General features: G+C 45.3%; 1 protein-coding gene across 8 annotated transcripts in view; it reads left to right on the top strand.

Moving 5' to 3' along the window:
* CAB39L (calcium binding protein 39 like) overlaps positions 1-15,651 on the top strand; it is a 106,646-nt gene that overhangs the window by 76,981 nt on the left and 14,014 nt on the right. For all 8 annotated transcript variants that reach the window (XM_077855794.1, XM_077855791.1, XM_077855787.1 and 5 more), the window contains 3 exons: positions 1,202-1,370; positions 7,125-7,184; positions 9,728-9,793. In XM_077855794.1, coding sequence (XP_077711920.1) covers positions 1,202-1,370; positions 7,125-7,184; positions 9,728-9,793 — 295 coding nt within the window. The remainder of the gene's footprint in view (positions 1-1,201; positions 1,371-7,124; positions 7,185-9,727; positions 9,794-15,651) is intronic.

Here is a 15,651-nt window from a genome sequence, read left to right as displayed (position 1 = left end):
GTGCACCATCTGCCCACGGTCCTCTATCGTACTATGGCCGCCTCAGCCCAGGCCACCATCGTCTCTAGCTGGACACCCACTCCTCCTCCTGCCCACTCCCCCGTTTTATAATAGATTCTCCACAGATGCCCAGAGCAATCTTTTAATTTTATTTATTTTAAAGATTTTATTTATTTATTCATGAGAAACAGACTGAGAGGTAGAGACACAGGCAGAGGGAGAAGCAGGCTCCATGCAGGGAGCCCGATGCAGGACTCGATCCCGGGTCTCCAGGATCATAACCAGGGCCGAAGGCGGCGCTAAACCACTGAGCCACCCAGGCTGCCCTAGAGCAATCTTTTTAAAGCATTCATTAGGCCATATGCTTTAAACTTGCTTTAAACTCTCCAGAGGCTTCCTACCACACTTTAAAACCACCCTCCTTATCTTAGATTGTGGAGCGGGAACCCTCTGTGATGTGGCCCCTGCCCTTCTCCACTCTTGCCTTGTTTCACCCTTCTCACCACTCCTGCCCTACATTCCAGCCATGCTGGCCTTGCTTATCTCTGACTCACCAAGCTGGTTCTTGCCTCGGAGCCTTTGCGGTTAGTTCCCTTTGCCTGGAACGCTTTGCTCTCTCCCTGACCCCTCAGTCTAAACTAAAGTAAGGTAAGTAGTCACACTCTGTAGTATAGGTATTTTAATGTCTTCTGTTTCATAGCACTTCTCAGAACATGAAATTTCTTTTCATTGTTTGTAATCTGTCTCTTACCCCCACTAACTAGTATTCTTTTTTTAATAATAAATTTATTTTTTATTGCTGTTCAATTTGCCAACATACAGAATAACACACAGTGCTCATCCCATCAAGTGCCCCCCTCAGTGCCTGTCATCACCCATTCACCCCCACCCCCCGCCCTCCTTCCTTTCCACCACCCCTAGTTCGTTTCCCAGAGACTAACTAGTATTCTTACTAAAAAACATGAACTCTAGGAAGGCAGTGACCTGCTGTGCTTACTGTTGTGTCCTCAGCATCTGGAATAGTGCCAGGCACGTCAGAGATAGTCAGTGGATATTGAAGGAATGGTGTCTGAATGAACTGTGACAAATGGCGACTATGGTTCCATTAACCGGAGTATCAAAATGGGTCTTTTGATACCATTAATATTACTTTGTTAGGATAACAGAGTTCTCTGTTTGTCTCTTGTTTATTATGCTTTAGATATGAAGCCCCACAGATTGCCTTACGTTGTGGGATTATGCTGAGAGAATGTATTCGACATGAACCACTTGCCAAAATCATCCTGTTTTCTAGTCAGTTCCGAGACTTCTTTAAGTATGTGGAGTTGTCAACATTCGATATCGCTTCAGATGCCTTTGCTACTTTTAAGGTAATTTTTTTTTTCCTGAATCAGTTCAGTCATTTAGTTTCAGCATCTAGTTAAAGTCAGTTGGCCCCTGAGGAGGCAGTTTAATTTTAAAAAGCAGAAAAGGCTATCCCTTACACCTGAGCACAACCAACTGAGATTTATGATGTCAATCATAAAGAGCCTCATCAGTAATGCATTCTAGAAGGCCAGTCTATCACATTGTGGAAAAAACAATTCAAAATACTTGTCACAGGCTCCTACAGAATGAATTGCAATACAGAAGCGCACATGTGGTATTCTGTGCAAAGCATGCCTTCATTTATGTTAAAAACAAAGGGCATCAGCTGCCACTTAAAGTGCATCTGGGCTGAATACCTGTGGAAGATTACCAGGGAAGCAGGAACAGCGGTCATCTGCAAGGAAGGGAACTGGGCATCAAAGGGAGCTGAAGATCCTTCATATGATGGATACGATCTTTGCACATGAAGGACATCCTTTATCAATGCAATCATAAATTCCCACACACTGAAACAAATTGCTCATAAATAAATTGTGGGTTTTTTTCATAACCATCTATATTCTTGTAAACGTACTATCTACTCTGTTACTAAATGGGAAATAAATTTAATCTTAGTTTTATATTAAAAAATTCTTAATTGGTATAAAATAACATAACATAAAGTTGCCATCTTACCATGTTTTAGTGCACAGTTTCCTAAGGTCAAGTTATCTTCTCGCTGTGGTGCAACAACGCTGCTCCATTTCCCCCTCCCCGAGCCCTGCAACCACCAGTCGGCTTTCTGAGTTTGACCATCACAAAGATGTTCAGAAAGCATATTAGAAAATAATGTAGCTAATTTGCAGGCTAAAATACTAGAACTTACACATCTGGTGAATGATGTCACCTTAAAGATTTCTGTCTTTGGAAATCATTTACTTCTTCTTACTATCCTGCCATTATTTAATATATTTTGAAACTGGTATCATTGTCTGTGGCATGTTCATTTTTCACTAATGGCAAATCGTCATCCTTGGAGGGCGCATAAAAGTTTTGGAAATAGCACAAAGCTGTCTGACATTCAGGTTAATGGGTAAAGTGGGTGATCGTGGTAGCTAGAACTGTTTTTGGTTTTGGTGATAATAATGGTAATGATAATAAAAAGAAATTTTAAAATGACTAAAACAGAGTCTGACTTCCTTCAGAGTATACCACATTGGCTCTGAAGATGATTTTAGAAGAGGAATTCTGAAAATATTTTAAGCTGATGCTGTAATAGCATCATTGACAAAAAAAAAAAGTCAATTACAAAAGGGGCAAGGTTCATTTAAATGTATATATTCAGATTCATTTTTTTAAAAGCATTTCAGCAATGTACTTGTTCCATTTATGTCATTCCAAATTTACTTCTACTCTTTTTTTAGGATATAAATATACATTGTTACTTAATAGTAATCCATGTATGACTTTTTATTTTTCATATATTATCTTAAAGACGTATTTCAGCGATATTGACATTAGTCCATACACCAGTATTAGTAAATACTTTAATCCTATTACTTTATGTGAACGACTTGAAAGTTGCCTATGGCCCAGCTGATAAATAGTTCTGTTTAGCAGCTCTCCAGAGATCAAGAAAGGTAAACGTGGTCGCTTGTTACACTGAAAACCACATGTGGTCCGTACACTGGGGTTTCCTCAGCCTCTCTGAGAAGGTGCCCTGGCTCTGAGAGAAGATCCAGACACACCCGTGGTGGCAGCCAGGGTGGGAGAGCGTCAGGGAGCAGAGGCCGGAGGGGGCGCCGAGGGGAGGGCCCCGCCGGGGACACACCCTGCCTCGACATTTGCACCATCTCTCTAGAAATGCCTCTAAATAAGGACAATTGAACTGATGAGACCTGTCAGAGAGAAGATCCCGGCGGGGAGCACAGTGTCCTGGGCACATCAGTTCGCACAAACGGGAGGTGGGGGGGTGGGGGCAGGTGCAGGTGGGGGCCCAGGGTCGAAGTGCCTGGAGGGAGAGGAAAGGAGCCCTGGGCAGGCCTGGGGCAGGTGAGGAGCCAGTGTGGGGGCTGCTTGGTGGGGAGCCGGTCTCCAGGCCTGCTGTGCCCCGGGCCTCCCCGAGAGGGCCCACCCAGGGAGACGGCAAAGGGGGGTGCCTTGGGCACGGAGACGGCAAGGCCTGGGAGGAGAAGTAGCCAGAGCGCCGAGGGTGAGGGGAGGGGGGTACAGGGAGGGACAGGCTGAGGGCGCACAGCCCCCAGGGGCACCTGCTGGGCTCCTGCAGGGAAGGCCCCGCAGGCCCCCCAGCCACACCCCGCAGAGCAGAGGTTGTGCAGCCGCCACAGACGAGCACCCCCGGGGCCGCTCGAGGCCACACGGTGACAGAGGGTGACTTCACACACAAGACAACTCCAGTGCTGTCTAGCGAGCTGTCTGTGCCTGAAGAGCTGAGGAGATGTTTTCTATTAATAGACACGACGACTCTGCTGTCATGGAAACAAACTTGGTTCCTTTTTTAAAAAGACTGTAAGCAAAGCTTCACAAATAACTATAAACAAAGAACAAACCCTCACGGAGGCAAAAAAGCAAATAGAAATGAATATGTGCTGTTCAAGATGTTCCCCCAAAGCTTTTTCAACATTTAAGAACTTTATGCTTGATAATGGAATGTTCAGCCCAATTTAATTTGCTGCACAATATTGAATATCAAAGATAAATTGGTGTTTTACTTGATAGCTCAGCATATGTTCCATCAAACTTAAGTCTCTGAAAAATCTAAATAACTGTAAATGTCTCCAAAAAGAAGAAGGCAGAAAAAAAAAAAAAAAAGAAGAAGAAGAAGGCAGGATGGGGCACCTGAGTGGCTCTATTAAGTGCCTGACTCTTGATTTCAGCTCCGGTCATGATCTCAGGGTCCTGGGATCGAGCCCTGCATCAGGCTCCACACTCAGCACGGAGCCTGCTTAAGATTCTCTCTCTACCCTCCTTCTCTCTCTCAAATAAACAAATCTTTTTTTTTTAAAGTTCTCCAGTATGCTAACAATATCAGAAATGCCAATTTCTATATTTTTCCAAAATGCTGTGGTTAATATAATAGAACAGTGACCATAGATCACTGTTTCTTTTTAAGTAAATGGCTTTGAGGGCTTCTGGTTGTTTGGTAGGCTTGTTTTTCAGTTTGATTTTAGTTTGGTTTTTGTCTTTTGTTTTTAACCTCTTAGACGTACCTTTTTTGTTGGCTCTTGCCCAGTTTAATCATTACTGTTTTAACATTGTTTATAGTTTTTCCACAGCATTGTCTACGAATTGTCATTTCCCCCCAAAAAAAAGCATTCCTAACAACCAGAATTTCTTTCATCTCTCCTTCCAAGAATCGAAGGGGGTTTGAACTTGCCTCCCCCTGCCACCTGACTAGCTGGATGTCCTTGAGCAAGTAGTGAACTTCGTAGTTTCATTTTCCTCATCTGTGAGATGAAGAAAATAACCCCTGCTTTATGGAGTTGTTGTGAAGAGTAGAAGTAACGTGTGTCAAGCACTCTGCATGCTCCCGACACACAGTAAATCCTCCATAAATGGCAGATAGAAGAGCACACTGTTTTAAATAATTTTTAAATTATTTAAAATTTGTTTTTTTTTTAAGATTTTATTTATTTATTCATAGACACAGAGGGAGAGAGGCAGAGGGAGAAGCAGGCTCCATGCAGGGAGCCCGATGTGGGACTCGATCCCAGGTCTCCAGGATCACAACCCAGGCTGCAGGCGGCGCCAAACTGCTGCGCCACCAGGGCTGCCCAAATTATTTAAAATTTGAACTTTATTTTTCTTTGCACCTTTCTGCTCTTTCCTTTTTGGGTAGGATTTTAGCTATTTTTCCCCCCACCGTTACATGATCTATGATGCAGCAGTTTGTGTTATGTGTGTATATGCACGGACGTGTGTATGTGGTCAATTCCTCCAGTTTTGTGCATGCATTTACGACGTACAGAAATTTGAGGGTAGAGCTGTGCATATATACACACAAGTATGTGTAAGAGAGAGAGAGAGAATCGCTTATTGGCTGTACTCGCCATGTACTCGTCCTTCAGTGATCCTATCCCACCAAATTTTATTTTTCTGTTCCTGGATGTGTAAGTTATTTCAAGTATTTTCCCTTGAAATTTGAAGATGCTGCTACTAAAGAGGACTCCCTCCGGATTCCCCTTTCTTTGGAGTAACGCTCAGGTACAGGAATGGAACCTTCCAGGCAACGCTCATCGGCCGGCGCTCCTGCTGGGCTCTCGCCGCGTGTGCAGGCCTGCAGCCCCGGGAGCACACGCATGGCCCCACACGCAGACCTGCCAGCCCGTGCAACACGCCGATCCGGGGGCTGCTGCAGCCCTTGGAGGCTTATTAGCTGACCCCTTTCTAACCGGGGTCAGCTCAGAAAAAATCACTGATCCTGCTAAAGACAATAGGGAAGCGGGTGTCTGAAAACGAGAGGCCCCGCGGAATGCCGCGGAGCCCACACCTCCTTTCCGAGGTCCCCTGATGGAGAAACTTGTTTGAATTTTGACCTCGGGCAGGCCAGGAATGAGTTCCTTTAGAGGGGTTTTCCCATTTTAAAATTCTAGTTCCAGAATCTAGTACTGAATGTTCTACTGGGGGGAAAAGAACAAAAGTACCAGTTTCCACTGATAGGCACGGTGGTCAAACAAGATATGATGATGAGTAATGACAGGATATCAATAGCCAGTCTCGTTGTTCCTGAACTTGAAAATTTTAGTGCAAAACGCATTAAATATCTCACTAAAATAGAGATAGGGGAGTTTTGCCATCTACAGCTGCTTTTTCGTTCTGTGTGAGTTGATGTTGTGGATCTTCTCTATGTTTTTAGGGAATTTTAATTAAATGTGTATTAAAGTACAAGAACTTACTTTGGAAAACTTAAAAATTCTTGTTATGTTTTTAATTAAATCCTACGTGCTACCCAGACAGGGTATTTGGCCTCTAAGCATATAAAAGGGATTAATTAGGTGAGGCTTGTTTTCTTTCAACACCAAGGTGAATTAAGGATATAACTTAGATGCGAGTAGAAGACAGTCAAACGTCCCTTTATTCTTTTGTTCCGTTTTCTGAGAGTTATGCCTGTAATAAGATCGGTCTACTTGTCTTTAGCTTTGAAAGGGTGCATTGTATGACTTAGTCACTGCACAACACCACGCAGTCCATTACCCCAGGGGCAGGATGGTCCTGCGACGGCACAGTCAAGTGTCATTTTTGTGATTCCCAGCGTCCTAGGTACCTCTGTTTTAAAGGTGGTTAAGTAGAAAAAAAAAAAAAAAAAACTAAAAGTTGAGATCCTTGAAAATCTTTCAAGGTTAACCTGTGAGATGCAGTTTTAAGCCATTCAGAATTCTTTTTTTTTTTTTAATAATTACTAACAACATTTTGAATAGATCATCATAAACTTTATTTGGATACTTATTATTAACGTCACAATCACCATGTAGTCATGGCTTGAAGAGAGATGCTGTAAATCCTGTCTCTTGGGTGCCATTTGTTTCACTGGTTAAATTATCCCCTTTCATACATGTGACAATGATATATGAGTCAAAGCACGTTACTGTTTTTAACAAGAAACAAACATGCATTCCACATCTTTAAGAGTGGAAATAATGCTGTGTATATAAGGAAAACACTCTTCGGGAACTTATGAAATTCTTAGAAGGAAAAGCCAGACTTATAAAGTTTATTAGCTATAATAGTTTTGTTTCACTCAACTGTTCTTTTTCTAGGATTTGCTAACCAGACATAAAGTGTTGGTCGCAGACTTCTTAGAACAAAACTATGACACTGTGAGTATAGAAGTCCTTTTTAAGGTTGTATGGCGTCGTCCCTTCTCTCCTCTCTCTCCCTCTTAGATCTGTGGACACTGGCTCCTGTTTATGATGCACAGCAAACACCAGCCTTACTTTTTCCATGCACCCAGTTTGTCCATTTACCTGGAAGCCAGGTCATCAGGAAACTTTGTGGGAAAGGGAAGGTGGCAGGAGATCAGGGCGTTCTCATTGTTCACATCTGTGCCTGTTGCTTTATCTGGGAGCTCCCCACAATGACCGGCACCCGTTTACTTTGATCCCAATGTAAGAGCATCCACGTTGCCCTTAAGAGGCAATAGGTGCCCCTAGAGGAGCACTCCACCCTCACTAAAAGAGGTCATCTTACTTGCTTGGTAATTAGTTATACTTACTAGTGGAAATGCCAAAATACTCTGCCTTCCACCTCCCTTCCCAAGTGGTGAATCCAGCCCATCCTTTTGAGAGTCAGCTGAAACGGGACTCGTCTAGACAGCTCTCCCAAGTCCCACCCGGCCGCATACACGCTCGGGTCCTCCCTCCCCACCGCCACTGCCACGGGTTACCACATTGTACTATGGTGTGTCTGTACCCGCCCAGCTGGCCCTGAGCTCCCCCTGAGTCAGGAACCTGATCAGAAACTATTGATGCCGGATGAGGGGTTAAAGACACATTAGACGTACATTTACAACAAGTGAAAATAAGGGCAGCCCCGGTGGCCCAGCCGTTTAGGGCCACCTTCAGCCCGGGGTGTGATCCTGGAGACCCGGGATCAAGTCCCACGTCAGGCTCCCTGCGTGGAGCCTGCTTCTCCCTCTGCCTCTCTTTCTCTCTCTCTGTCATGAATAAATAAAATCTTAAAAAAAAAAAAAAAAAAGTGAAAATAAGGGAGCTGAGCTAGTTTATGACCAAGCCCGTGGTGTCAGCTCCACATGTTTCTACAGAGTGAGTGATGTCAACGTGTTGTGCAAGAATGCCCTGCATTCGGGAAACAGCGCACGACAATTGGGAAGACCATGAACTCGTTCCCTTCAATCCCTTATTTACCCGACTCTGTGCCTATGGTCACGTCTTGTGTAAATTGGTGACTTCACGGGCACTGGGCCTGCTGTGCTGACCTGACAGCAGCCGAGGACTCCTGCTCCCTGTGACATCTCATGCTTTCTGAGGCTCCTGTGTCTTTAGTGGTAGCCTGGGAAATGGGACACCAATCCAGGACCCTCACATAATGAAGCTGGCATCTGTGGGCCCGCTCATTCCTTACACACGTATGTGGGGGTTCCGGTTACATGTGATTGCGCTCACCTGTGGAATTTAAGAAACAAACGAGCAAAGGAAAAAGGACACAGAGAGACAGAGGAGAGACAAACCAAGAAGGACTCTTAACTGTAGAGAACACACTGATGGTGCGCAGAGGGGAGGGGTGGGGGCAGGGGGGAAACAGGTGAGGGGGTTAAGGAGGGCGCTGGGGGTGATGAGCCCCGGGCGCTATAGGAAAGTGCTGAATCCCCACATGTTGTACACCCGGAACTAATATAAGGCTGTGTGTTGACTATGCTGGAATTAAAATTAAAAAAAAAAAAACTTACCGCAACATTAGATCCATCTCCTGTCCACAGAATCCTGACAATAAACAGTAAGGCCTTCATATAAAAGGGTGTAATTAATGAGCTACGCGGTTGGTTTTCACCTGCACTTTGCACTTTCTCGCTTGCCCGCCCGCGCACTCAGTCCCCTCGAGGACCAGCACCGCTGCCACCCTCCGCAGGCCCCAGCCCGGCCTCTCTTGCCTTCAGTTCTCCGCTGGGCTTGCCCCCCCCACTCCCCCCACCCCCGTGGCCTCCAAAGCTTGTCCTGGGGGGCAGGAGGTTGATCCTTAGCTTCCCCAGCCCCTGGCTGTCTGAAGGGCCTGGGCAGGGGTCCTCCCAGCCACGTTGGGACCGGGGCCCCAAACACCAGTGTCCCCCAGCCTCCGGGGAGGCGAGTGAGCTACGGTCAGCACGGCCACTGTGCAGCAGAGTCACCCCCCCCCCCACCGTTCCTCTTCGGGGTCTCACTGCGATCTCGACAGTGTGATTCTTCGTGGGGTCCCGTGCGAAGCCCTTGTGCTGCTTGACCTCTTTCTAAAATCATTCGCGCGCTAATAGCTACCAGCGAGGCTGCATGATCTAAATTTCTCTAAAATGGCATGAAATGTGTTAATTCACTACTCACTTAATAGATGGGTTGGTAGACGTTCTCTCCAAAAGGATTTATTGAGAGGACTCAACTACTCCATTTTTCTACTCAATTGTTAATTTGAGGGACGAGAGTAAAATGGAGAAGGCCGTCTGTGGCATCACTGGGCCTTCCTACCCTCCGGTGAGCATGATGCAGTGGGGGAAAGCCGCCTTGGGACAGTGGCGTCGGCATGGGGCCAAGCGGTCGCCAGGCTGCACTGGCCTGGGGCTCGGGGGTTACTTTTGAAGCAAGGCAGCAAGCAAACCTAATGCAGAGAAACCACGGCTGGTCTTAAACTCTCACATTTGTTTTCTTTTCCTTAGATTTTTGAAGACTATGAGAAATTGCTTCTGTCTGAGAATTATGTGACTAAGAGACAATCTTTAAAGGTAATATCAGATTTCTTTAAGTTATGAGCTTCTATCAGTTGGTACCTTGTTAGTAAGTGGTGGCTCTTAGTGGATAAGTACATAGAGAAGAATTAAAGGGCCCTTTTTTGTTTTTGTTGTAGTTTGGAAAGTATGTCTCATGTTATGAGTGTGCTTTGTAGCAAGACCATGTTTAAGTGCCCTGCCTCAAATACTTTTTGGAAGTAACAATATAAATAATAAGTACATGATGAAGTAGAATGTAGTATATCTCAGCTCAGAAAGAAAAATCAAGAAATTTAATTTAAATAACATTTAAATTATTAATTTAAATAAAACCACACTTGTCTCCTAGGATGTATTTCCTGGAGATGAAAAGAAATCACTCTTGGCTTGAAATTAAGATCTGAATTACTGTTTACAAGGAGGAATCAGCAAAGTCCTCCTGTGGCTCTCTTTCAGTGCATCTGAAACAGAAAACTAGTGACTATATTTCTCTTGTACATCTCTCTGTAAATGACTTAGTGACCTGTTTTGGAAAGAAAGGGAGAAGAAACGGTTATGTGATGGGGCTTCTGAGACACACTTACCTCTATTTGTAATATATTTTTCTAAAGATTTTTCTTTTTTTTTTTGCACCATATAGCATTTCTGGGTTCCATCCTCTGAGCATTCTTGTAATGTTTTACTGCAGGTCCTTTTTAATGCCTCCACCGTTTAACATTGACACCTTCAAATTGTATTTCCAGCCAAGATTCTGAGCTATGAAAATAGTCGTTCTTTAAAAAGAATAATCTTTAATAAATCTGGGTACTTAATCACATACCCCCAAACTGTGCTTTTCTAAAAATGCCAGTTATTAACAGCGAAACAGACTCTGGAAAGCGGTTAAAAGACGGTATCACCAGCTGGAAAAGAAAATAAAGTCAACTCTCAGTTATCTGCTGATAGCTTCGTTGGATTAGGTTCGGAGGTGGGGGCGGCGAGGAGGGTAATAACAGGGCAGTCCGTCTGGTCAGCAAGCATCTGTGTGTTCCTGTTGCTAACATTACGGCGACAGCCAACAACAAAATGAAGTTGCACCTCTATGGACCTACATTCTGTTGGGGGAGAACAGACAATAGACAAACAGGGGCACCTGGTGGCTCCGTGGGTTACACATCTGCCTTCAGCTCGGGTCAGGATCCCAGGGCCCCAGGATCGAGCCCCACACGGGGCTCCCTGCTCAGCAGGAAGCCTGCCTCTCCCTCTCCCCCTGCCCCTCCTTCCCGGCTTGTGCAATCTCTCTCTCTCTCTCTCTCTCTGTCTGTCTCTCAGATAAATAAATAAAATATCTAAGAAAAAATAGATAAACATACATAAATATATAACTTTCCAGTGATTTTAGAACAGTTAAGGAGGGCACGAGGACAGGAGGTGATGACTGGGGTGATGGGGTTGTGCGTGTGACCGAGGGGCACTTGCTGTCGGGGGTCATATCACCTATGAAATGCCCGTGGGAGGTCCCGCCTCCCCCATGAGTCAGGCAGCCCAGCAGGGTAGGGCCACATAGTCAGCGGGCTGCCTTCCCTCCTTGAGAAAAGGTGCCTGGGGGGGCCTCAGGGGGCCTGGGGGGTGGCTGGGTGGCACAGTCAGTTGAGCATCCGAGAGATCGAGCCCCACATCAGGCTCCACGCTCAGCATGGAGTCGGCTTGGGACCCTCTCCTTTCTGCCCTCCCCTCCCTCCCCCCTTCCTCCGTCTCAAGCAGCCATTTGGTCAAGAGGAGGTTGGACTGCTCCTCCGGGAGGGGGACGTCAGTGAGAGCTGCATCCCTGCCCTTCACATCCCATCCCACTCCGATATCCCAAAGAAACTGAGAGGACGGCGCCCTGAGGGGCCCGCATATGACTGATCAAATCACTCATACATTTTCCAAGTCCTTCCTCTTTTTAGTGGGAATCTGTAAGATCTTGAGCCAAAGTAGCAGCATTGGTGTAAACTAAGGTGATTGCACTAAGTTGGGAATTTATCCTTGGACCATTTTTCCAGCAGTGACGGGAATTCGTGATAGAAATCTTCCCATGATCGACTGTGTCTAGGGCATTGAGCGCCGTTACAAAGCTTACATTGCTCCCCCCCCCCCCCCCGAACACCTCCCTCTTGGGCCTTCTCCCTGCTTTTTCCTTCCTGCCACCCTGTTGTCCCCTCCCGCCCTTGTGCCCATTGCCCCCCTTGCCTTCTCAAGGTGTCACCAGCCCCCACCTTGTCCTGTGCCCTAGCAGGAGGCATTTGCATTTGAAGACAGAAGCCTGTTGGTGGAAAGGGTGTGTGATCACCACCCTAATACAATTTTGGTGGGTAGTGAAGGGGAGCGGGAAGGATCCCCCTTTGCTGCCGGCAGCGCCTCCGTCTGCACTGTGCAGCCCCCTGCCGCGGGGCTCGGCGCTAGACACCTGCGCTGGACACCTGCGCTCGTCCCCGGGCCACAGCGAGCAGCAGCTGAGTCTGCATGTGGCCTTGAAACTCCTCCTTTTCCGCTTGATGGCGCTTCCTGGGTATTCACAGATGCCCCACCCTCCCACAAGGCTTCCTGCCTGTTCTTTATTAATCCTAACCCAGATGTACCACCTTGCTGCCACTCTTGCCTAAAATCTTCGATAGTGGAGTGTCTCACAAATATTTTATTTACGGGATGGTAAAGCCAAGCGCCGGTTGGACACTAAAAGAAAAAAAAGAGAACTAGTAAAAGACAGAGAAAGCGTATCTCAGGATGCAGAAGCTGTTAGAATGAGTATGAAAGATTTGCCCTTTTTTTTTTTGAATGCTAGATTACAGGCGGAGACATCACTAAAATGGTCTTATCTCACTGTATTCCAGGAGAGAGCTCATTAAATTCCACGTATTCTTGTCTTTATCAGAAAAACGTTGTTTAGGAGAGCCCTGCTGGTGCACTGTTGGTTTTTCCTTCTGAGAATTAGGTCCGTGGTAGCAATATGTTCTGTCTTGGCACAGCTATGTTTACATCTCCACATTCTGTAATATTTCGTACATAGATGCTTCATTGTTTTAGAAAATAAGAGAGTTTATTAGATTATTGTTATTATTATTACCATTATTAAAAGATTATTAGAAGAGTATACGGACAGTATCCTGTAAGTGATTAACTGTCTTAAAGCCAGGCTGCTTTCTGGCTCCAAAGTACTTGCTGCCAGCTGTCTTTTGTTAATCATGCTCCAAGTTTTTCTGAACTACCTTGGGGTGCTTAGATGCCTGATGTCAATAAAAAATAATTAACAGAGAAATTCCTTCCCCTCACATGACAGAGCTTAGGGAATTTATTTCTTATCTTCTTTGGAGCCATTTAATTACTAGCAAGAAAGATTATAATTCAAAAGAAGCTTGGTAGAATTTTCGGGGGGTTGTTTTTGGCTCTGGTCAATTTCATTAACACACAAGTTTTTTTAAAAAGTCATTATTTCTGTTTGCTGTGCTTGGCTTTATTCTGTAATACAGAGGCCTATAAAATCTGACATAGAGAACCAAAAACAAAGATCTCTCCATTTTACCTGTTACAGTATCGTGTTAAGCACTTTGTATCATGGTTAAATGCAGCATTTTGTCATTGTCAGTATTAATTAAAATAGACGAACACTTCTTGGCTAAAAGAGTCAGTGTTGTTGGCCAGATGATTTAATACAATTGATTGTTTCAGAAAAGTAGTGGGATTATGTTAGCAGAGGATAGATTGGGTAAAATTTACATGTAGGCATCCCCAAGTAATAAAAATTAAAATGACTTAATCTGAATTTAACTTATGTCACTTGAAATTGAGTGTGTGTGAGTGCAAACTTTAAGGGTAAATTTTAATGAAATGTCTTTATTGTTGAAGAGACCTTTTGATATGTGTGTGTACTCTCTGTATATGTGTCTGTATTTTGTGATATGTATTATATTAGATTTTTATGTGCATTTTATATAGATCTTTATATCAGTATAGAATCTATAGATGGCTCTATATCTGTGTCTGTAAGGAAGCATAGCTGCATATGCCTATGTATATCTTCAGTGGGTATATTTTATGTACAAATATAAATCGTGCCAGCTTTACAACCCAGAAGTGGTTGGGTTTTTTTTAGAGAGTCTGGGAGCCACCTGCTGGCACGTGAACACAGGAAGATAGCATGTCTCCCTTCCCAACATCGGGGAAATTAACCTCAGTGCTGCTCTCCAAGCTGTAACCATTTGCTCGTCAGATAAAAGTTCTGTTATTCTCTTTATCAGCTGAATAAAGGCAATTAGCTAAAGCAAGTAGCTAGCTCCGGCCAGGTGGGTTCAGAGTGAGCTGTGAAGGGTGCATAGTGCAAGGCAGCTGTCAAGTCCGCTTCCAAGGGACAGGTTCCCCTTCATCTTGAGAAGATACAGACATAATGGATTGTAGCTGCATGGCCGGATAAACAAGGAGGAATTTTACCTGTCTTTCCTAGTGTCTTTGCCACAGAAATGTATAATGTTGTGCTGTGGATATATCTATTCAATAATCAAACTGCTCGCTTTCTTTTCTGCAGTTTGTGGACCTTATTTCCCCAACGGCACCCACGCACATCACATAGTTAAGTTATAAAGGGTATAAACAGAAACACAGCTGGATACGTGCCCATACAGACCTAATGTTCTCAAGAGGCAAGTGGGTCTGTACGGCAGGGCAAAGTGAGTGCAGCTGGGGAGAAACAGGGCCCAGAGCAACAGATGGCGTGGTGGTTCCCAGGCGCTGGGGTCGGGGCTGGGAGGTGTTGGTCACCGGGTACAAACTTTCAGTTACGAGAAGGCTCAGGGCTGAGGCTCCGATGCACAGCATGGGGACTGTAGTTGACTGTGCTGCGCTAAGGCCTTGAAATTTCTGAGAGTAGATCTAAGCATTCTCAGCACACAGCAAGCCCAAGGGTAGCTCTGAGGCGACGGGTGCGTTCATTAGCTTGATGCTGGTAAGTGTTTCATTAGCTTGATGCTGGTAAATGTTTCACAATGTGAACATATTTCAAACCAGGATGATGTGCACTTCAAATATGTCTATCAATTACCTCTAAGTAAAGCTGGGGAAGGCATTGGGAGCAAGAAGAGGGACGCCGCAGAGGCAGGAGATTGAGGAGCCATCGGGGCTCGAGAGGATAAAGCAGAATGAAGCAGAAGCGACTCCACAGCACAGAGGGCTTTGAACGCCATCCTGAGGAGTTTGTTTTCCCCCTAAATCCACAGGCATCCAGGGATCCGTTTGTTTATTCTTTCACTCTCTTGGTGGAATTAGTGACACGAATAGGGCTGATGCTCAGGAAGGTGCATCTGGCACACGGTGCAGGATGGACTCGATTGGGTCTACACTGAAGAAGGGACCGTGCTGTGGGCTGCCACAGGAGCCGGGTGACAGGTGGTGAGGGTTGGAAAGAGGATACGGGCAGTGAAAGTGGAACGAAGGATGTCCGAGACATTTACAGACGGAAAATTGGCAGACCTTGGACGTGGATTTGACGCGAGGGGCGAGGGGAGGAAGGAGCCGAGGAGGGTTTGAGCTCTTCCTGAGGTGGTGTCATTGACAAAGAGGAAAAGGAACTGGTTTCAGGGACACCGGTAAAGGGTCCGCTGGTATAGAGCTCAGGAAAAAGAAACTTTGAGGGGATCCCTGGGTGGCGCAGCGGTTTGGCGCCTGCCTTTGGCCCAGGGCGCGATCCTGGAGACCCGGGATCGAATCCCACATCAGGCTCCCGGTGCATGGAGCCTGCTTCTCCCTCTGCCTATGTCTCTGCCTCTCTCTCTCTCTCTCTCTCTCTCTCTCTGACTATCATAAATAAATAAAAATTAAAAAAAAAAAAAAAAGAAACTTTGAGACTCGAAATGTAGGTTTGG

This window comes from Canis aureus, chromosome 17 (assembly GCF_053574225.1).
Source record: "Canis aureus isolate CA01 chromosome 17, VMU_Caureus_v.1.0, whole genome shotgun sequence".
Classification (NCBI taxonomy): Eukaryota; Metazoa; Chordata; class Mammalia; order Carnivora; family Canidae; genus Canis; species Canis aureus.
This window is presented reverse-complemented; position numbering and strand designations above follow the sequence as displayed.